The following is a 23,400-nucleotide window of genomic DNA, read 5'->3' as shown; positions in this document are numbered from 1 at the left end:
GAAATTTTCATTTACATGTGCATCTACAGGCTTGTTTTCAATAACAGAACTCAAGACTACAGGATCTCACTGATAACAAAAGTTTTGCGGGACTGAATGGCAAAAGATAACAGTACATAATTATATACATATATATATTTAAAGACTATGACTAAATCTTGGTGCTTTTAGACACAGGTAACCGTTATTTGATAGGGTTTAGCAGAAAGTTTTAAGCTACATTTTAAGTTACAAGCCCATCCCGCAGCACCTCAGGGGCGAGCGGGGAGTCTGCCCCTCAGGAGACAGCCCCGCCCCGAAGGCGGGACCTTGGGGCCAGTCCTGGCGCCGATTGGGCGGCCCCCAGCCGCCGCTGGCGTCGATTGGCTGTGCCGGGCACGCCGGGAAGGGCGGGAAGGGCGCCCCGCCCCACTGCTCGCTCCTCTCAGCCCCGCCATGGCGGTCCCCGGCCGGCTGCAGCGGAGCCCGTTTGCGCCGCGCTCGGACCGCTCCGCAGGAAAGGGTCAGTGGTAACAGCACGGGCAGAAACACGCTGTGGGGTGGGCTATGGGACCCGGGGCACCCGCGGGCTCTGGGCTCGGCCCTCTGAGGAGCCCGGCCCGCAGCTGTGAGGGCGCGGCCTCCAGCCTCTGCCGCGGGCGGGAAGCGCAGAGAAGGCGCTTGAGGAACGGCTTGGGGTCTGCTGTGGGCTTTTGTACCAAGCCTTTTCTCAGCAGGACAGGCGTTATTAATTAGAGGACTTAACGAGAGAAAAAAAGATATTTGTATCACTTGGGAATGCTGTGAAAGTCACATGGGTTGTACTGTATGGATTACTGCAGCTGCAAGACATCAGTTTGGGCAAGGGCATTGTGCAGAACAGCACACAAAATACGAAATACACATTTGATTGTATGCAAGCTGGTGCATGGGGATGAGCATGTCATCAATGAGAATTGTTATTATTGATTTAGCTATGCCGTCACGCCATTTTCTCTTCTACTTGCTTTTCACCTTTCCCAGCCTGTCAAATGCAACCTCCCACAAATGCAAACACTGATTTTCTGCGGGGCTCTACAGCTCCTTTCTCCCGCTCTGATGAGCCTCTTGCACAGCTCAGGATTAGGGTTACTCACCACTGGGTGAACATATGAGAAGTACACTGTGAGTACCTTAAGGTTTTCTAAAGAGCTTTGCATAGATAATACTGCAGTTGTTTTCTCTGAATGATAATATTCTCCTGTAGGAATTATATCTTGAAATACTTTTTTGAATTTTCAAACTGCAAGTTCAAGTTGTAAACACAAAAAGATTCTACTTAATAATGCATATAGATCAATGTCATGTGTGGTTGGGTTGTCCTTGTACACGCACTTTACTGAAATGCTTGAAAGTGTTGTCTAGTCTTTCAATTTAGGCAAATTTACCATTTACTTTAACAAACAGCAGCAACTGTATAAGAAATAGCACCAGGCAACACGATTCATCAAATGTTAGGAAATGCATCTATTTCACTGTTGCCTGACCCCCCCCCAAACCTAGCACATGTTAGAAGCTGTATATTTTATAGCATGGACACTTCATTTTTAGATACAAAAATGTTCTAGTACAAAGGATACATAAGATGCAGTCAATGGTTACAGAAAAATTTGCTAGTTTGTTACATAGCAATTAGTAACCTCGAAAACTGTGTAATGCAGCTTTCTTCACCCTCTACATATTTAAATGCCGCCTTAGTTTTGCCAGTAGACACGGTGCTTCCATGTTTGTATTTATTCATATTATTAAAATTAAACATATAAGAAAAAATGTGTCAATGAATTGATAATTCTTACCATTAATCAACAATATAGGATGATGTTCAGCCTCTAGGTTTTAACAGCACCTTTGGGAGGTGCTAATCTCCAAATTAGTTTTACTTGCACAGTTCTATATTTCTATAACAACTATTTTTTAAAAAAATTATATTTTGTGCCCTTATTCTAGTGTTCATGGATTAAAAAAAAAGCAGACTTGTCCTTCATTTTTGACAAAGAGCTACAATGTCTTCAGGATAAAGAATACTATAGATTGTGCATCTAAACAACAATAAATGTCAGCTGTATCTCAGTAATCCTTGTAATTATTTTAGAGTGAAATTTTTCTCTAGGGACACCTCAAAGGAAAAAAATCAGCTATTTAACAGTGAATGAAGACTGAATAAACATGTTTGTACTAATAATTACTAATGATTAAGTGTGTACAAAGAGACCTTGAACTGCTTCCCTACAAACACAAATTTACCTAAATAGGGTGGATTGAGACACATTTTTCTGTGCCATAAATCATGAAATAGCAGGCTATAAGGAAAGGATTTTTTTTCATTTTTTTTATTCACAAAGGTGTTAGTAAATGGTAATGTGTAAATTTGCCAAGTTGAGATTAAAACATACATTATACTGAACAGCCAGGTTATGTAACAGAGTACCATTATTGTAAGGCTACGCAGTGTCTTATATATGTTACATTATATACTTATGTAACTCTACAAGACAATGTATATCACCTCAGAGTATTTTAAAACTAACATGGAACAAGGCAAAGAATAACAATTTCATTTTGTGACTTCAGGAGAACAAAACCTTTAAAGCATTTTTGTGAAACAGAACTGCGTCTAAATTATGTTTCTCAATTTAAAAAACTTAGGTTTTCCATTCAGCTCTGGGGTGTGTCTATGTGCATTTCTTCCTGGAGGAGACCCAAGGTATTTACCATGGATCTCCCAAAATATACCCATGAAAAACAATGAATGTTAAATTTTCAGTGCCATAAAGTATCTCAATTAAATCTCATGTAGAATTAAGCAGTTATTGACCAATCTGAATATACTCAACGTTTCTCATATCAGTACCAATGTTTTCTTGGTTTGATTCTGGTAAAATAAAAAAAACCTGACACTGGCAAATACATAGACAGTATCCAAGGCACTTATAATTAAGGAATTTTACCAGTTTTTAGTGTAGAAATCAATTTGATAAATGTGTAGATTATTCTAATACTCAGGTCTTTAGTTAAAGTACTTTTACTTGCTCATAATAGTACCTACAGTGAACTAGGTACTGCACAAATGTAGAAGATCTGAGGCCTTACTCGGAGACCTTTGTGTAAAGCTAGGAAAACTATACCATTACACAATTCTAATGAAAAGAATTACATATACATTTGGGGTTTTTTTAAATATTTCCTGAACTCCATTGTGAATTTTCGCCATTTCTATACATCAGGCCCTATTACCTATGCTAAGGAGGCAGCAGTCACCTGTCTGTAAGCTGAGCTACATGTTCTGATAGTTCTTTTTGTTTATAATAAACCTGTATTTCCTTAGACTGCGCAAGAGTGGAGTATGCTAACAATATTACAAATAATAAATAGTCGTAACAATAAAAGTGGCATTTTCTTAAGGGGGCTTTCACTTGATAATAAATATGACAGCATACAAGTTTCTATCTTTTTCTTTTAAGCATGATCACTGAGGCTGACCCCAAGGCTGCTAATGCTGGGTAAGCCAAGAGACACACAAAACGATTCCTCTCTGAGAATACGCGGTGAGCCTGGCACCATGAACAGGTCCACTTACTAGCTCATCTTTCACCGATTCTTTAACCCATTGCCACAATAAATATAACAAATAAAATTTCAAGGGACCTACAACAAAATTAAAGATATTTTAAATTAAAATCTTGTCCCTAATCCAAAACATACAACAGTTACCATGTGAAACACAATGAGAAACCTTAACAACATGTAAAGGACACTTAGAAAAAATTAACTTCCAAAAATACTCTTATGAAGTATTAAACACTGTCTTAGAGCTCCTGACAGTGAAGCTTAAAGGTTAGACTTCAAATGTTGTCATATGTATATATGTAGTAGAGCAGCTCATAGAGTAGACTAACATGGCTTAAATTATTTACTTACAACTATGTTCAGTGCAATTCAAATTGAGATTGCGTCACGTAGAATACATCTGAGAACTTGCGTAAAAATTCCCCTCTCTGGTAATGCAGTGTTTTTGAGTATGTGGACTAAGATTATATGGAATAGGATAGATTCCTTTGAAAACTGAAACCTACTCCAATCTCCCTGAAGATTTCTGTCTGCTCACACACAGTGGGATAACAATAAAGGGTATTGCTAACTGGTTGCTGATCAGTGCTTGCCCTATAACTTCCAGGACTGTGTTTTTTAGTAAGACATACATTATATGTAGATGCTTTCTGAAATACACTGCAAAAGGATCGTAAATTATTTTGGCAATTGTTTGTGTTTGCTGTATCTTTTTACATTGCAGATGAAAAGGAAGAAGGCATTTCTGTTTACAGAGTGGCACTGTGCTTTAATCTGCTTCAGAACAGGTATTTTCTGTTTCTTCTCAGTGTGATCACTTCTGTTTTCTTCAGTCAGGGCTAATGTTTCTGATCCAAACCTGCTACTTAACCTTACATGAAAGACACACTTTTACCATCTTTCTAATGAAGAGACAGTCCTTATTTCTTCTTTCGAGCTGGCCACTGCTAATAAATCCATCCAATTTATGATTCAAAAAGTTCAGAACTGTTTAATTTGTCTTCTTCATACAGCAAAATATTTTCCATGAGCTTCTTTTTTTGATCATTTATCTTTATTTTCCAAGATGTCTCTCTGGCTAATGCTGAAAAACAAAAAAGCCCAAATATTGAGAAAAAAATCCATATATTGTCTAAGGAATAGATGGTAATTTTAAATTTAAAAAAAACAAAAACAAAACAGGCTTAGGAAAAAAATCTGATAGAAAACCAGAAAACATTTTGTAGATTTATTGGTAAAATCATAACCAAGGAGAAAAGATTTACTGAAATGTGTTTAGAAGTGGGAAGAAGAGCCTAAGCAATTCTGCAGAAAAGAGTAATTTGTCCCTACTATTATAATACTAGAGCACTTTTACAAAGACTTCGGTTATCGTAACAGGAGTATGGGCAGTTTTGCCAAAAGCTTGAAGTTCATATGCTTTTGAATGTTCTGCATGCACCCTTCAGATTTATCTAGATTTACCTTGTGAAGAACACGAAGAGTCAAGGTCTGCATTTTTTTGTTGAAAGGTGCTCTGTGCAGTAGGCGCTGTTTCTAAGACGTCATCACTTTTGGTGCATGCTGCATTTCTTTTCTGGAGTCCATTTGCAGGTTTTTCCTGCTTGATCCTGTAATCAGAGGCTGCCATGTTTTCTGAATTGTTACAGCTGTTGTTAGACAGCTCATCTGTAGATCTTTCTGAAGGATTCCATATAAAACTACTTGATTCATCGGATTCACAAGGGACCCTTGACATTTGTCCACAGTAAATGTCAGGTGACACAACTCCTATTAAAGGTGTGCATGGATTGGCACTTGTCAGGATCACTGGCTGTGTGCTGTCCTCTTTATTCTGCCCCACAGAAGGCACATCCATGCTGAGACTAGTTGTCTCATCATCAGTTTCTTCTGGAGTGTTCATGGAGAATCCAGAAGTGCTGCCTCCACAGATGGAATGCTCTCTTAATTTATTTTCAGCTATTTCCATAATTTCAAGCACCTGTTTTTAACAACAAAATCTGTGAATGCAGACTAATTCCTGTACCCCTGCTTACACATATTCTCCTATGTCAACACTCTCAAAAATAAGCAAGGCATGAATTTTGTAGCTTTAGACCTTGCTGTCAAGAAGACTAAAATCTGGGTCCTGTATTTAAAATATTACCTCTGCTATGTTAGAATTCTTCTTTCTCAGACAAAGGCAGATGGCTGAGGCAAAATCAATAGCAACCTCTTCCAGCAAGTGTCCTGCTTTCCTGTCAAGATATTTACAGCATATTTCCTTGGCAGCTAGCTTTTCAAAATTTTTTACTTTGGAGTATGAGCTTTCTTTCGCTATTTGAATTTCATCAGCAATCATATCTTTCTGTTCAAAGGAAAGAGATACATTAGTGAAGGCAAAATTAACACAAACATTTATTTCTATCTGAATCACTGAGAATGTAAGTCTTGCCATATATTTGTTATTATTGCTCCTTAATGGCTGGTTTACAGACCTAAAAGCTTTAAGAATCTCCATTCATGCAACTGACAGAAATGTTTGTTTTCAGAGGAGAGAAAAGGCCAAAGGTTTTCTCTGCATGTGTCTAATGTCAAATTCACTAAAGCAGACCCAGCTCTTCTAGGCATATGCCCATTGATAGGAATGAAAAATAACCAACACTGTATATAGCAGCATTCTTGCACAGGACTTTTCAAACATTTGTTAAGGAAATCAGAAACCTAGGATCATTTATTTTCTGAACCCATTTGAACATTGCTGAATTGCTTGGAAATATTAAGTAAGAATACTATCGTTTTCCCCTCAACAGCAAATCAGAAGGAGCATATCCCATAGAAGGAATATAGGTGGAGTCTGTTTACATGAAGATGGTGTTAATGGCATTCAGTGAGCCTGGCCAGTTCTGATTGCTTGTGAAAGTAGTTTGTGTAGTTCTAGTCACAGCTTGGGCAAATTGGCCAGGATATAAATTCCAGACACTAGTGCAATACATAAACGCCTGATAAACTTGATGATGAGCAACTGCAGTTACCGCCTACCCAGGTTTCCCCATTCAGTTTGGCTCATAATACCTCTTTCTGGCACATAAAACATGCAGCAGCATTTCAGCACAAGGCCTTGTCTCTTAAATAAGCATGTATTTAAACACCAATTATTCTGGAGTATCTCCTAATATAATCAGGCCAGCACTCACGAGTGTGGTATGTGAAATGGGAATATGTATTCTGCTTCTATCTAAAGGCAGGTAGGCTATTGATGTTAATGGAACCAGGACATGACTTCTAAACATCCCTTCTTCAGGATGTGTATAGCAGACTGCAAATAACAAACTGTATTTATATAAAATGAAAATTCATTTTATGAAAGCAACCCCATTCACTCATGTTGGTATTCATTATTCCTGCTTTTTCTTACCAGATAAATAGGGTGTCTTCCTTCATCCAGCGCTTTAATCCCTGTCAGTATCTCTGCTAAGATCTAGAAAGTATATTTGAAAGATAAAACAATTTGTTCAGAATTAATTCTATTTTTTAAAATGAGTTTTGTAACTAAAGAAATGTTGAACTGCCAGGGCATTTTGAAATTATATTTTTACTTCAGATGGCTTAACAATGCCAGATCTGGGCAGTCTTTATGACACTTTACCTCCAGAGCCAAATCCAAATTTTATAGTTAGGTACAATAGATATTGTTGAAACAAAGGATGAGAAGAAAGTCATTCTAAATCTAGATAAGAAATCACACTGAACAGAGTAACTTCCTATTTAAATGGAAACACCTGGAGACAGGTGACATCATAGACTATCAATTATTTTAGCTGAAATTCCAAATTAACAGGTGATGTTTGTAGCAGTTCATGTGGCAAATCTGCAAGAATTCTGAGAACCTAACTGCAGTCTTTCTTCTACTCTTTTTTTTTTTAAAACAATCCGCAGTAATAATTTTTTGTAACAAGAAACAATTTTGTTTATGTTGTTCAAAAGATTCACCTCACTTTGCCACAAACTGAAGTATATTTGGAGTGTGAACATAATTAAAAACAGGATTTCAACACATTATATAGTCAGCAACTATGATATGAAATTGCCGGCAAAACAACTATATGAGGCACATGCTCTTATATCCAATTGCCTGTCTAGAAGCACCAAAGAATACAACAGAACATGGTAAAAAGGCAACGTACCACACCACAGCCAAATATATCAACTTTTTCTGTTAACTGCCCATGTCTGATAAAATCTTCCGGCAGATAAGTAAGAGAAGCTTGTAGGACTTTGGTTTTCATCATAGCATATTCTGATTTTTTATCAACAGAATACAATCGCAGACCTGAATGTCCAAGCTTTGGTGTGAAGTTTTCATCCAACAAGACGTTTGAGCTGTGATAAAGAAAGACAAATAACAATATTGGTCAAGTAATTACTTTAACGTGAGGTAAAGAATTACAGTTTTACACTTTTAAAGTTAAGCGCTGAAAGTTTCCAGCATTTGGCCTGCTGTGTATGAATGAAAGGATAAAGAACGGTGGAAAGGGAGAGGGGGAAGAACAAGCACTCAAAAAATTACTTCAAAAGAATATATTTCCATCATTTATAAAAGAGAGACAGAGTAAACATAAAACGGTAAACACCCTACAGAACAAGAGATAGCAGAAAGATACTGCAAATGGATTTCAAAATCGCATAAGCTTTCAGCCATTATTGTTAAAGAAATCCTGGAATTAACAGGTGACCAAGGAAGTGCTGATATGCCAAACCCCTCACCTTTTGATATTCCCATGAAGAATTCCAAAATTATGTAAATACTCTACAGCTCGGATGAGTCCCATGGAAATGCTAATTCGCATCTCCCAAGTCAGTGGAGCAGAATCATCCTGCAAGAAAGTGAGGAAAAAAATGGTATTTTATAGAATAAAAAACTGAGAGACATTTGTAGTTTTGAAAACCAAAGACTCAGTTTTAGTCCCAGTCAAAACTCCTGCTGACCTAAATCAGAAGTTTGGTCCAAGGCAGAAATTGATGATTTCTAGGCCAAGGAAGGAACCTATTCTTATATATTGTGCTGCACATTTTGCCTGCCATAGGACACAGTGAGATAAGGATACAGCAAGGATCACGCTTGTCCAAAGCATCAAATACTGGCCATTACTGAGGCATAGTGCTGGTTTTGATGGATTGCTTTTCTGATGTTTCTCTGCCCTATGTTCTCCTCTGCAAATGCTCTTTCAGTAGGTGTGAACACCTCAAACTGTTCCCTCTTAAACCCTTGTAAAACTTCATAGCACATTATGCCAATGAATATGATGATGGATTCTACAGAAGCATATTCCCAAATCCAATGAAATATTACAATATGAATAGACACATTTTGCAGATTCCTTATTACTTTAAAAATCTAAAGGCTGCACAGCAGGAACTTCCTGTTGACCTGATCTGCTTTGCAGTAGAAAAACTGGAGAAGAGCTGCAGCCTTTCTCGTACTTGCAGTCAAGATATTTGGGCACTTTTTTTTTTGGCTGTTTCTCAGAATTCGAAGAGAGAGAATTGCTTTTCATACAATAACAGGACAGGACTTTTAATCGCAGATAGATAATAGACCCAGATTATTTGCTTACTTGACACTGAAGTTTGTTTTGTAGTGATCCATTAGGCATGTATGGATATATCAGACAGTGCAATCCAGTTTCTACTGAGAAACCCAGCAGCTGTAAAATGTTGACGTGACAACACCTGCAGGCACAGATCAACAATGATTTGCAAATGAAGTAAGAGCAACACAGAAAAATACACTCCTGAGCTGAAATAAATTCCTAAATTCAAGGCAACCGGGAATTGTGTTCTGCAGCTGGAAGCACAGAATGGCCCTGAGCAGGACCACAGAAGGCCAACTAACCTAGCAGCAAAGAGAGAGATCATTATAGCGCAGCCCTGTTCTGAGCAAGTAGGAGGGATACAAAGCTCCAGAAGGCACCGCTTCCTCACTCTCTCAAGGACTGGCAGAGCGGCTGCGTTTGCTCAGCAGGGACCTGCAGCATCACCGGGAGGCATGCTGTTTCCCCAGGGCTCCTGCAAAGGCAGCGCATAACCCCACTGTCCCCGGACCAGCACGGTGCCAGGGAGACAGACACATCAGTCTTGAACTAAACACATGGGCAACAGGCCACATGGAGGATATGCACAGACTGCATTTGAAAGCCAACCACTTACCGAAAGCAAATCTGTACTTCTGTATGAAAGAATCTTTGGGTGGAATTTGGGCTTGTGCATTCCATCTGAAAAATGAAAACATGCAATAGAATGTCAATAGTAACTATTAAGATGTTGCATTTATACAGATCTTTTAGTCTCCAGATGACAAACTCCTTTAGAAAATAGGCAAGTATCACTGATGGCAACTTTGTGTCAAAGGCAACAATTAATTGAAAATTAGAACAAAAACCAGTGTAAAGACACCTCTGATCCAATCATCAATGCAGGCAGCTACATTGCAGGCTACTCCCATGGGTAGAGTTAATAAAACTACTCACATGAGTAAAGTATCTCTCATATGTGTTTCCTGAACCTAGGTTTACTTACTTTACATCATTTCCTTTTTACCTCTCCTCTTGTGTAGCCGTTCTGGTTCCTTGCCCATACAATATTAAACAACAACTGCTAATGTTCAAGAGATGCTAATAACATACCCCCTTCAAAGAAAAAGAAAAGGTGGAGTACTTGCCTCTTTCAGTCTTTTGATGACATACACTATGTTGTTCCTCTGACCTTTGTAGACATCTGCAAATGTACCTTCACAAATTCTGCTCTTGTCACTGAAACCATTTGTGGCATTAGTAACTTCCCTCTGGCTCCACAAAAGACTCCCGCTGGGGAGATCAGTCATTGTCTCCTGCTGAGGAGTAGAAGAGCTGCAAGGCTACACATTTGTACAAGAAACAAGTTTATCTCATGAAAATTCATATGCTTTTTCTTTCTTTCAGGTGTCATATTTTCTTTTCCATGATTTAAGCAATCACTGTGATTGTTGAAAGAAACTGTGAAAGGTACTGTGCAATCACTCGTTAGGGTTTCCCTTTGTAATACCCGTCTTGATGTGTTTTGCTGATGTAAAAATTTTGCATAGTAGAAGAGACTTGAAAACAGTTACCAATGCGCATTTCCACCTTTCCCAGAAAACAGACTTAGTTTTGTTTAAAAGTCCATATATTTATTTGAAGTGATGTTAGTTTAAGTTACAAAAAATATTAATCTTTATGGCTGGGGCATATATTAAGAAACAGTTGGATCAGAAAGTAGGGTCCCTCATAATGTATTTAGGTTCTGGTAGGAACTTCACATCTACTTCTGAAGCATCTGGTGTTGGCTGCACAATAATTTGTTGCTTCCAGTGTGGCAAGTCCTAAAGCCAATTGTTATTACAGTTCCAGTATAGCCTAATCATGCAGCTTTCACAACCTTAATGTTCTCCAGACTTGAGAAAACAAAACATTAACTCCCTCTCAAGAAACTCTGAAACTACTGTATTCTTTATAGCAATCTTCTCTTCTGGCTGGTACTCTTGAACCATGTTATTTTGGAAGAGTTTAAGGTCTTAAAACATGATCTTCTTTAAAAAAACTTGAACAAAATAAACTAAAGAAAACAGGTGTCCTGGTTTCGGCTGGGATAGAGTTAATTTTCTTCCTAGTAGCTGGTATAGTGCTGTGTTTTGGATTTAGCATGAGAATAATGTTGATAAACTGATGTTTTAGTTGTTGTTGAGCAGTGCTTGCACTAATCAAGGACTTTTCAGCTTCTCATGCCCTGCCAGCGAGAAGCTGGGAGGGGGCACAGCCAGGACAGCTGACCCAAACTGGCCAAAGGCATATTCCATACCATGTGATGTCATGCTCAGTATAGGAACTGGGGGGAGTTGGCTGGGGGGCAGCGATCGCTGCTCGGGAACTGGCTGGGCATCGGTCAGCGGGGGGCGAGCAATTGCATTGTGCATCACTTATTTTGTATATTATTATTATTATTATCCTTTCCTTTTCTGTCCTATTAAACTGTCTTTATCTCAACCCACGAATTTTACTTCCCCCCCCCCCCGATTCTCTCCCCCACCCCACTGGCGGGTGGAGTGAGCGAATGGCTGTGTGGTGTTTAGCTGCCTGCCGGGTTAAACCACAACAGGCCAAGGCAGAACCTTGATGGGACTAGAGTCTGCATGTGGATCTGGGAAACACGCTGAGAATGCACAGGACAGATCTAGCTAGACTGACTTAAAGACAAGAGAGCTATAGGGAGGAAGGAACAGGAGACTGTGTGCTGAAATAATTAGGAACATGAGAAAAACTTTTCACAGTGAGATGGTTAAGCACTGGAACAGGGGCTCAGAGAGGTGATGGAGGTTCCATCCTTGGAGATTTTCAATTGTCAGCTACACAAGGCTCTGGGCAACCTGACTTAAATTTGATACTAGCCCAGTTTTGAGCAGAAACCACATTTTAAGTATAAAATTAAACTAAAAGAAGTATGCCATTCTGACTAGTCAGTGGTATATATTGCACTGTCCTATGATCACACCAGAAATGTTAAGCCCTCCGTAAAATCTATACTGGAAATTCCTTCAAAATTAATTGCTATTTGCGGGCACGTTATCCATGCTGAGCTATGCAGTATGCAATATTGTTAATTTTTTCCCTCACTTTTCCTTCACTGGCCAAAAAAAGTGATGTAAACTCTAAGTAATCTAACTGAAGCATTAGTATTATATTCAGTCCAAACATTGTAATCAAACCCCACTTTTTCACTAGATCTATGTTTTATATAAGTAGAGGGATAAACTTTAATTGAAAAAACACAGAAAGTCATAAAGACAATTTTCATTGTTACGATCAATGAGTACTAAAGGGATTTACCTTCACACTTGATGAGACAGAAGGATTTGACTGTAAGGATTTCAAAAGGTCTCTTGGGGGAGGTGGTGGAGAAGGGAGTGAATACAAGGCTCCTTCAGAAACAGCACCTGAAATTGAAATAACAGCATTGAAAATACACCTTATTTTTGTAATACCACAGCCTGTGACTAATCATGAAGGTCTGGGGTATTTTGTTGAATTTCCTAACCAGGGATAATCTGTGACAAGCTGTCAAAATGTGAAATACTGTGTGAAGACAGGGGGCTATTTTCCTGGTTCCTCTTTGCAAGATGACTACGCAAAGCTCTCTAGTCCTGGCTCGGGGACATAGAGCTCCCTATGTCTATACTGTTGGTCAGATGCTCTCCTCAGTATGTCCTGTGGTTCTGCTCCCTCCCTTTTCCAGTGTCGTGGTTTAACCTCAGCCGGCAACTAAGCACCACGCAGCCACTCACTCACTCCCCCCCGGTGGGATGGGGGAGAGAATCGGAAGGGTAAAAGTGAGAAAACTCATGGGTTGAGATAAAGGCAGTTTAATAGGTAAAGCAAAAGCCACACACGCAAGCAAAGCAAAACAAGGAATTCATTCACTACTTCCCATGGGCAGGCAGGTGTTCAGCCATCTCCAGGAAAGCAGGGCTCCATCACGCGTAACGGTTACTTGGGAAGACAAACGCCATCACTCCAAACGTCCCCCCCTTCCTTCTTCTTCCCCCAGCTTTATATACTGAGCATGACGTCCCATGGTATGGAATGTCCCTTTGGCCAGTTTGGGTCAGCTGTCCTGGCTGTGCCCCCTCCCAGCTTCTTGTGCACCTCCAGCCTTCTCAGTCAGTAGAGCATGGGAAGCTGAAAAGTCCTTGACTAGTGTAAACACTACCTAGCAACAACTAAAACATTGGTGTGTTATCAACATTGTTCTCACCCTAAATCCAAAACAAAGCACTGTACCAGCTACAAGGAAGGAAATTAATTCTATCCCTGCTGAAACCAGGACATCCAGGCAGAGGGGCCTGCTGACCCGTGCATGGCTCTCTTCTGGCCTAGATTTATTTTGCATGGAGAGAGGGACATGGGGCAGGACATATATGCACTGATCTAGTCTTAGCATGGAGCGAGGATGGGACCAGGGTGTTCACAGAGACCTGGGAAACGTCTTGAGATCCCACAGGATAGATATAGCCAGCATCTCTCAAGGCCAAGAGAGCTATAGGAAGGAGGAACAGGAGGCCGTGTGCTAAAGTTAGGAATAAAAAGCTCAGGAGACAACAGTGCTAGGAAAAAGGCAAATATTCATACATGACCATTTTGAAGAGCAATATATTCATTATGCCGTACTGAAAGTGAATGGGAAGCAGTCTTGTCTATATGGTCATTTCAATGTTAGAGCAAATTCAGAATCTATGACTCTACATACTACCTGTTGGTGATACTCCCAGATGTGAAGAGTCTGGTGATGGCAACAGGCTTATCTCATTTTCTCTCTCTCTATTTTTGTTTTCTGTGGGAGTTAAAGATATGTTTTCCTGTTTCTGTGGCTCTACCAGCTCTTCTTTTTCAGAGTTGGTAATATTAGAAGCTGATGTCCCTTCAAAAGAGAACAAAGGAAAGATGAAGATTACCAGGGAAAATAGAGTCTGACTCTAATCAGGAAATAACCCTAGTCAGGAAAACAGACTGTAAATTAACATGAACATTAAAATGAACATTCAAGCAATTTAATGTTAAATTGCTGGAATACTATTGGTATTTAAATTCAGACCATATTCATGACATTAACTACTACTGAGAATGAATAAGAAGTGATATCTTCAAACAAATACCAGTGATGACTATGCAAAAGATACATAGCCTCTTACAATAAGAAATTAGCAATTATAGTATATTTATTTTGTCATTTTCTATGTAGCATCCTTCAGCCAATCATCTCAAATCACAAATATCTCCCAGCCTAAAGAAGGCATCTAGTTCTTTGTTAATTGTCATGGGACTGAGAGGAAGTTTGACAGAATTGTATTGGTTTTAGTCCGCTAAACATTTTAGGACTATTTTCAGTTGTGTGGTTTTAGTGTCATGACCATGCTCATTCCCAGAAAACACTTTCTTACATAGAACTATTTGCAATAAGGAATCCTACTTTTACTTAAGAACAGAAAGAAACAAACTGGAGACAATCTAGGGAAAACATAAAAATGGTCAAAGGTCAAGACTTACTGATATATAAGGAAAAGTTAAAGGCCGAATTATTGATTCACTACAGCTCTAAAAGATCCTATGTTGTATACAGCTTGGCAAAATCTCAGAATCAGGCCTGAAAAAGCAACTTGAAGTCTGGTTAAAAGAAGTACAAAGATGCTTTCAGTGTACAGGGACTTGAAAAGTATGTACATCTTAGAGGGAATTATTAAAATTACATTAGGCTACAGTTAGGATGGGAAAAAAATGAAGTAAAAAGAATTCAAGATACTGTGATATACAAGGCTGTCAAAATCTCCTGAAGAAGCAGCTGAATTCTTATCCATGAATACGTTTAAAACTGATGTTGAAAAGGAGCATGGAAATGCCCAGTGTGCACTGGGGGTGATATAAGGACTTTCTACTGCCTGATAACAACATTTTCCTGGTTGTAGTTCTAAACTTTTGTTTCTACCTGGCACCTTTCTCAGCAATACACTTAGCATTTTCTTAAAAATCAAAATTAATGTTTTATTTTTATATAAAAGAAAATAAGCACAAGTATTAATACAAGGGGTTTTTGTCACGCTGTTTTATCAGCTTTGTATCTTAAGCGTGGTGGTGATCTTAGAATCAAAAGCCGCAGGCCTCTATTTGCATTTGAAATCAGATAATAGCTGTGTGTTCTTTTTTTCGTACAAACAAAGCATTGGGAGTATCTGAAACAAGCAGGAAGTGGTATGTTTCATTTATAATCTGTGCTACTTATAATAAAGCAAGATTGAGTAGAACTGTTTAAGAGAAGACAAGCTATGACAGTTTCAGTGTACTAAGGTTTGAAGAGTAGGCATATATGAAAAGCAGTAATGGTAGAAGGGGGCATGTTCACGTCAGGCAAGTTTTTTCCTTTGACCTCTGTTTGGGGTTTGTATCCACTTTCTTCAATGTCATCTATGAATGCAGGTTTGAATGAAACTAGGTCTTAAAATGAAAACTCAGAAAAATCAGGTATGTTTCTTTATTACTGTGTCAGAATGCTACGAAATCCCACATTTTACGGGTTTTTGAAATTAGCTATCAAACAGTCTGCAGGCCTTTAGTCAAAGCTGACAGTCCCTGTATTCTGCAGTTGTTGGCTTTTTCCTCCTGTACTTTAACGTAGAAGTCTCTAAAATTAGAATCACTTCCCTCTTTCAACCTATTTTTCAGGGTTTTTCATGAATTTTGCAACTTCCTGCACATCAGACAAACAGGTCACCACTGAAGCTAAAGAACTGACATAAGAAAAAAAATATTATTATGGACATTCAGAAGTGGGACTAGAGTAGTGCAAGAAATTGTTGAAGGGAGGTAGAACTCTCCTGGAGGTAATCTGCCAGCAAAACATCTACCTGTGTGTTGCGTCTGATTCCTTTAAGTCAGAATGAATAGAATTATGGTGATGTTAGGACCACTTAGTTTTCTGAAGTGCCCAATAGAACAAGCAATGTATTCTCCATATCTGCCCAAGAGGAATCACCTGAGGAAGCATATTCAGATACAGATAAAAAAAGCAGAAATAGAGAGTAAAGACTTCAAAGATTTATGTAAACCTAAAAAGATCCTGCTAGAAATCACTTCTGCTTATGACTGAGCACACAGTGGAATGCCCGTATTGGGTTAATTTCAGAAAAAAATTAACTACTTCCACAAGGCAGAACAACAAAATAATCCAGACTTTCTGCCACTTAAATTAATATGAAGTTTTGCTATGGACTTCAATATAAAAGACAACTATAAGAAGCTTTTTAAAAAGATCATTTCATTGTAGTTTTGCAATTTATTGCATTTGAAGTGATCTGGGACAAAAATTAATATTGATCATCCAGAAACATAACTAAAAATTGATCACTCCACAGGATTTGTCTCATCCATCCTCTTTTAAACCCTCTTTATCTGGCCTTCATATTGCTTTACAGAATGCAGAATCAAAACCAAAATAACTTCTAACTCCTTATGAAGCCCTTCATGGAACAGTCCAATATTGTAGCTCACCCATTGTCACAAAGGAAATCAGAGAAACAAAGGTATGTTAGATCTATTACATCAGTTCAATGTCTTAATGAGCTGAATTGCGTATATCCATTTCTTGCCATGACCTCTTAATACTTACTTTCCCTATTTACTATCTAGCCCGGAGAAATCATTATAAAGACCCCTGTTTACTTGCATCAGCCAACTACAATTTTTAGAAACCAAGCTTTTCCTTAGAAATCCCAAAGTGTACTCCTCCAGCCTGGAGGAAGTTGATTGGGTTTTATTTTTAACAGGGGGAAAACCCTCAGTTTTTGCAGCTTGTGGCAAGTGAAGTCCAAAAAGTCTCAGAAATGTTTTTGAGAAAGTTAAAAAAAAAAAAAAAAAAAAAAGAAAAAGGTAAATCACAGAAGCACAAGAGAAAGCAGGTAATCCCCTCTTGTACCAGAGGCTGAGTCGGGTGCATATTGCGCAAGCTACAGTGATACTGACATACCACTTAAAAGTAAACCAGTCAGACAAACAGAAGGATGATGAATGTTTCTGTGCAGTGATGATGATTATTTTCGTCTGTGTTGTATCTTTATTTTTAATGGCAATGTTGCTGGAAGCTGCTCTTGGATTGGAAGCCCGATTGTTTGCATTTTACATAATCAGACAGAAAAATCTTACTTGCTTCTTGTGTAAGCAATCTTGCCAGGGGCTTTAAAATGCTGCCTCTCAGGATTTGATCCAGTGCCATATCCTGGCCTTTGCACACAGGACTAGGCCTAATGCTCAGAGATCATCTGGGCAGCCTCTGGGTTTCCAGGGGGTCGTTTTACTGAATGTGCTATACATCAGATTGAATCCAACAATGTTGTGGTTTGCAAGCAATAGCTCTCTGAAATTAAATACACAAAGCTTCACTTGGAGTGATTCACCACCGCAACGTCCTGAACTAATCTCAGTTTGAAATCTACTCATGGTCTTGTTTTAAAGGCCTGTAAGAGAAGAGGAAACTCTCTCCTTTGGGGTAAAAGCAGCAGCATCTCAGTTGTTATAACAAGTAATTTCTCTAAGCTCTTTGAACTCAGTTTTTGCAAAAATGGCAAAATTAACCCACATGGGAAAGAAAAGGCATCATACCTAACTGAACAAAGCCAGCCTTTTCCATGACAGATAAAAATTACGTTGAAAATTGTGGCTGCTATTATGTAGTGGTAAAAACATTCAGTAATTTTTCAATTTCAGTTTTTATGTTTCTCGGAAGGAGAATACAGGGTTTTTTTTATTAAGTCACAATGTATAAAGTGGGATTACAGAAATGTCAATGACCTCTGTAAAGGAATACACTGAAATAAGCCAGCTGTAAACAAAGGTGGGCCCCAGAATGCACTCTGGCAGGGAAAGAAGGCAAGGACTGTAACTAATTAAGAGTTTAAGGTGTGGTAGGTTATATACTGTGTTATATAAGAGCACCCAGAAACTCTCTTTATGGACTAGGAATCAACTGAGTTAAACACTGAACAGGCACAGAGCAGAAGTGTCATCACATCATGGAAGTCACCCCTCTACTCCAGAGTATCCATAAAAATACCATTATCAGGGAGCCAGGCTTATTGCATTGGTGATATCTATATCAGATTTATTCAATATATAGATTATAAAAAAAAATAAAAATCAAGATTTTGTTTTCAGTCCTGTCCACTCAGACTGGACCCTCAAAGTCACAGTCACTGTGACTAAATTAACGATTGGATTACTGATATACAAATTAAAACAGATTCGAGTTCACTTTCCTGTAGCTTGGTTTGCTTTGCTGAGGAATGAGGAGTAAGAATTGTTAGAGTCTCCTAAGCTGAATGCTGTGGCTGAATTCAGTCAGAAAGTGGATCTGCTGAATCAAAAGGCTGCATGCCAAAATTAGTTATATTAACTGAGCAATGCTCTTGTTGGGGTCTGTGGTGCTTGTATTTGATGTACTAAGACAGAATTTGCTTGAAGGTTGCTTGTGCTGTAGTACTTAATATTCCTTTTTTTAAAAAAAAGAAAATAGAAATTTAGAATACCATTGTTAAAAGATTTTTTTCTGCCATACCAAAATGAGGGTTAAAAGTCATGCTAATGCCAGGAAACGACAGAAAACCAGCAGTGCTACACAAAGAAATGCTGTGGCAAGAAACCCATGATGCATTACTGGACTTTCCATGAGAAATTACTCTAGCTGCTGTGCAGCGAATGCCAGCTGCAGCTCTGGCTGCTGGCGGCCCTGCCCTGTGGAAGCAGGCTGCTGTTTCGCAACAGCCGCTCATGATGTAACTCAAAACCACCCCTGTTGTTGACAGCTTCCCTGTCATGGAATGTGAAAAGCAGGTGGTGCTCCCGCACATTTTCCACCTGTGGAAGCATACGCCCTCATAAGCTTTGAGCATTTCCCATATGCACCTGGATAGTAGGTCTCTCAGCATTTTTGGCCACATAACAAAAATCTGTAATTTTTCTTTCTAGTAATTCTCTATGGAGAACTGGCAAAACTCATACAAACACCTGATTTCCAGAAAGTAGATTTTGGGTGGGAATATGTGTGAAAAGGGGAATGTGGTCCACTCCCAACTTTTTGGGGCAACTCAATACAGAAAGACAGTATGTTGTCCAGGGTTCAACAGATTTAGTGGTAGAACTGGACTAAGGTACAATCTGGCTTACAAAAATGGACAGCTGCAATTTAAACATAATTTTCAATGGAGAAAAATGGAAAGGAAAATTATATTTAAAACTGTTGTGATTTCTATAAGGCAATTGTTTACCTTAACTTGGCACACTGAGTTCAAACTCTAATCATCCTACCTCAAAAAGATAGATCTGAAATAGAGCAAACTGGAGATAGGTGAGAATGGCATGCAAAGAGTTAGAAACGACTACAGTTGTTTAATTTATGGAGGGATTGAGGAGAACATATGATAGGAATAGAGAAAATATGAAGTGAGATAAAGAAATAGTAATGTGTGTAATCAATAAACCATTTCTCCTTTTCATAACCTTTTTCTTATGGCGCAGGAAAGCAGGCTGCGTAGGCAAAACTGATCATATGTTTTTCTACTCTGAGTTTGTTGACAATTAGAGTGTAATGACAAAATTTCACTGAGAAACAAGAATGTATGAAAAATTAAAACTCTGTTTTGAAACCCTCTGATGCATGAAAGTACCACCTCTGCTTCAGAGCACAGCCAGTCTCTCTTTGGCACCTCCCAAAGCATCTAAAATGGCCACTACAAAGGTGGGATGATGAACTAGAGGGACCAGTGATTCCTCCTCTATGTCACCTCTTCCTTTCCCACCACAAATTTTATCTGAGAGAGTAGAAAATCACAATCAGTGGAGAAATTTTAGAATTTGAGCATGAGACTCCCAGCAAAAAATTTCTTTAGCTAGCAAGACAGATTTACTGTATTGGATCTAGGTGCTCCAAGAAGCAGCACAGACTCCCCGTGGGAGGAAGGGGCAGCTACTCACAGTCCAGAATGACTTGAGCCGCTCGGTAGAGCTGCAGTCCTTGCAGCAAGTCCAGGAGCTGCTGCACTGTCGCCAGCCTCACTCCCCACCACCACATGAGCTCTCTTGTTATGCTGATGCCAGTCTTCTCCATGCACTTTATTTTCCGTAGCTCTGTTTGATCAGTTATCACATAGGAGGCTAGTGGGAGACAACGGATATTTCTGTTTAAAAAGTAGAAAAAACAAGCAAGTGCAAGCAGGGAAAGCTAAGGTACGATACACACTTTGCTTTTTCATTTGCACACTTTTAAAAGGAAGGATCAAAATAAATTAGCTACGTGGACATGAAGAAAATTCAGTTCCTAAAGTAAGATATTCCTTTTATTCCTTCGACTATTCTGGAAAAAATGTTGTTATATCAGAGACCCAAAAAGAAAACCCAGTCACGCTTTTCAGCGTATTTTCCCCATAATCTTCCTTCACCTTAATACTTTGTACCAAAATAAGTTCAGATTAAATTCCTGGTGTGATCTCCCAAAATAGGTAACAGAAGTCAATGGTGAGACTGTACGCCTGTCTACATTACTAAATACCAATATTATGATAAGCCAAATAGTAGCTGAATCATCTGTGTGTCAGATAAAGTTATCAGTGAAATGCAGCTATTTTAAAGAGCAGGAGATACTGTGCTAAAGCTGACCCTACATAATTTGTCCTGATTCCTGAATGCGCACAGTATGCTGGTAGCCCCCTCCGTACTCTTCTCAGCTCGCTTACTAACGTGTAATCCCCCTCCCCTTATTTAGCTCCCACTAAATCCGATGCACCTGGCCACAGCATAAGCATGCTTCGGTCTGTGGGACGGGAGGTGGCAGCCCCAGCTCCTTACGGCAGAGGGTCCGGGGAGCGAAGCCAGGATGAACTGTGCTGAAACAGCGGTTTGTGACACACGGTCACCTTGTCACTCCATCCTGGGATTTTGTGTAAATTCAGCTGTGCTCATTTGTGGTCTCCAGGGGCTGGTGGAGATACCCACCGAAGGTGCCTGTCTGACTCAGCCCCTCTCAGCTGACCAGCACCTGATGTGCTTCTTGCTTAGCCTGAAGGAGAGAGGCTTGGGGGTCGGGGGGTGTGCGTGTGGAAACAAAGATTCCCCAGTTCACACCCCAGCTGGCTTTAGAAGGACATTAGACATACAGTTTTATGCATCTGAAGATAGCGGAGATGAATCCCACCCTAGGTCAGCAAGTTTAACTGGGGTAAGAGTTTACTCAGCAGAGTCAGTGAAGTCTTGAATGAAATTAAATCATGTTAAATAAAGGAAGGTAGGCCAACTAAGAAAAGATTCAGGTTAGAATTGTTTGGGCTGGGATACAGAAAAAAGAATAAAAAACTCAGGAACTACATTTTCTATACTTATTAACTGGACACGGCCAGGACTGAGAAAAATAGGGGCATTAAGTATAAGGAAATATACATGAAGTGAAGGAAGAAAGAAAAAAATAGAACATCTAAGCACATGTGAGGAATGTTGTGAAAACAGGCAAGCAGTGAGAAGTAGCAGAAGTTGAAGTGTTACTGGAGAGGGGAGTGCGAAAGATAGCGAAGAGCGAGGGGAGGGAGCCTGGCTGCCAGGGCGAAGCCAAGGGAACACAGAAGTCTGGAATTCCACCTATTAATCAGAGGTTTCGCTTGGTCCCGAAAACAGACTGGTGCACGGGAATTCCCTGTCTACAGAATGTGCTCTTCTGCGCGCTGGGGAATGACTTGGCCAGAGGCCCTGCCTGGGGGCAGCTGCGTCCTTCGCGCCTTTCGACCACACGTCCTAGAAGTGCTGCTGCTCCATGTACCCCCATCGCCACCCCATCAGCTTGGGGAGCACCAGCCCTGCCACCAGCCCACCTGCCCCGCTGTCCCCCTCTCACCGAATCGCATCCAGTCGTAGTCACTCAGGCAGTCCATCTTCTGGCAGAAATCCTCCAGCACCCAGGCAGGCATGCTGTGAATGTACAGAGCCAGGGGGGAGCCCCCTTTCAGGGCTAGGGGTGGCTGCTGCAGGGTCATTGCTTCGCAGTCCCTCTCCGGAGAGTCCTTTGTCCTCACTGTGGCCATCAGCAGCGGCTACGCATGGTGCATGCCTAGGGCAGGGATTATGGCTACAGGCAGTGACGCTCACCAGTCTCTGCCTCCTCTACGTGCTGTGGAGCGTAGATTTTCCCCAAAAGCTTCCTCTTCTCAAAGGGGCTGGCCTTGGCAGCCTGTCCCCACCCCGGCCCGACTTGTTCTTTGCTGGAGGAAGAGCCGAGTCACACAGGCAAGTGTTTCTTGGTAGGGTCAGACCACACTTCACTGCTTCCTGCTCTGGCTGACGTCAGGCCCCGGCCCCAAATGCAAATCAGATTTTCCTTTCTGTGTGTGCTTATTGCTCCAGCCTGGTTGCCAAATCACAAGTTTCACGTGATGGAGGTGAAAGATGCTTTCCTGCATGTTATGCACAGCTGGTATTGCCGACAGGCTGTGCAACAGCTGCTCACAGACAAAGTGAGATCAGGTGTGTAGGTCAGGAGCGGTGCCCGGCAGAGCCAGCTTGCCTGCTCAGCCCAGACTTTGGCCACGTCTCCAGGGCAGTCAGCTAGTAATTTGTTCACCCATATAGGTATGGGGGTGCGTGTTTTCTAAACGTAGATCCCCCTAAGAGCTACACCAACCATGCTCCCCACTGTGTTGGGTGCTGTACAACTGGGGATCGAGAAAGTTTCAAAGATCTCACAAGATCCAAGAAAGAAATGTGTACCGACAAAGAGGGCAGTAAAAAGCACTGCCAGCTAATACTGAGCAGTGATCCTCCTGCCAGTCTGACTGTTGCCATGATTTTACAATCATTGGAGCGTACAGGATTTCACTTATTATAATATGTAGGATGGTAGCAGATGCAGGGAGTGAGAAGTAAAAAAAACATCAAAAGTGGTCATATGACCAGGTCTCGGTCATCAAGGATTAGGTTTAAAATATGTTCTTAAAGTCAGCAATTTTTCTAAATTTTTAGTTTTTCCCTTTTTTTTCCTATTTAACCTGCTTTTGATAAAAATTTGTAATTAATTAATTTGCCAGTGTACATGCTACAAATACTTCTGGCAAAATGATCTACTTGGAGAGCCTTATAGCTGTACCTCTGCCATCATGGGACAGTTTGTAACACGTAATTGTAACCCATTCCTCTTTCTCTTCTTTTTGTTCATATTTAGCCCTAGGTCTTTTGTATTAATTGCAAA

The 23,400-nt window shown here is 40.0% G+C and overlaps 1 protein-coding gene and 1 long non-coding RNA gene across 5 annotated transcripts; one reads left to right on the top strand and one right to left on the bottom strand.

Moving 5' to 3' along the window:
• Positions 1–419: 419 nt before the first annotated feature.
• On the top strand, positions 420–7,957 carry LOC143164289 (uncharacterized). The gene is made up of 3 exons (XR_012996048.1): positions 420–502; positions 4,310–4,373; positions 7,883–7,957. It is a non-coding gene; the product is annotated as an uncharacterized LOC143164289 (long non-coding RNA).
• IRAK2 (interleukin 1 receptor associated kinase 2) lies at positions 2,336–23,352 on the bottom strand. 4 transcript variants are annotated; one of them, XM_076346727.1, is made up of 13 exons: positions 22,054–23,352; positions 20,148–20,327; positions 13,882–14,052; positions 12,465–12,571; positions 10,286–10,480; positions 9,775–9,839; positions 9,183–9,297; positions 8,332–8,441; positions 7,752–7,947; positions 6,983–7,045; positions 5,732–5,932; positions 5,050–5,566; positions 2,336–4,669 (listed from the first exon to the last, which is right to left on the bottom strand). In XM_076346727.1, the coding sequence occupies exons 1-13, from the start codon at positions 22,238–22,240 to the stop codon at positions 4,551–4,553; spliced, it is 2,226 nt and encodes a 741-aa protein (XP_076202842.1). In that variant the 5' UTR covers positions 22,241–23,352; the 3' UTR covers positions 2,336–4,550. The 4 variants fall into 4 exon arrangements, with proteins under 4 accessions (XP_076202842.1, XP_076202844.1, XP_076202845.1 ...); XM_076346729.1 differs by having other exon boundaries at positions 10,286–10,456; XM_076346730.1 differs by having other exon boundaries at positions 10,286–10,453.
• Positions 23,353–23,400: the final 48 nt, after the last annotated feature.

This window comes from Aptenodytes patagonicus, chromosome 8, assembly GCF_965638725.1.
Source record: "Aptenodytes patagonicus chromosome 8, bAptPat1.pri.cur, whole genome shotgun sequence".
Lineage (NCBI taxonomy): Eukaryota > Metazoa > Chordata > Aves > Sphenisciformes > Spheniscidae > Aptenodytes > Aptenodytes patagonicus.
Note: the sequence above shows the minus strand (reverse complement) of the source record. Positions and strands in the feature narration are given on the sequence as shown.

Coding starts and splice junctions, on each gene's coding strand:
- IRAK2 (XM_076346727.1), bottom strand. CDS start 22,240: ATGGCCACAGTGAGGACAAAGGACTCTCCGGAGAGGGACTGCGAAGCA. Junction 8,442..9,182: donor AAAACAAACTTCAGTGTCAA/GTAAGCAAATAA, acceptor ACTTTCTTGCAG/GATGATTCTGCTCCACTGAC. Junction 5,933..6,982: donor GAAGACACCCTATTTATCTG/GTAAGAAAAAGC, acceptor TCCTTTGAACAG/AAAGATATGATTGCTGATGA.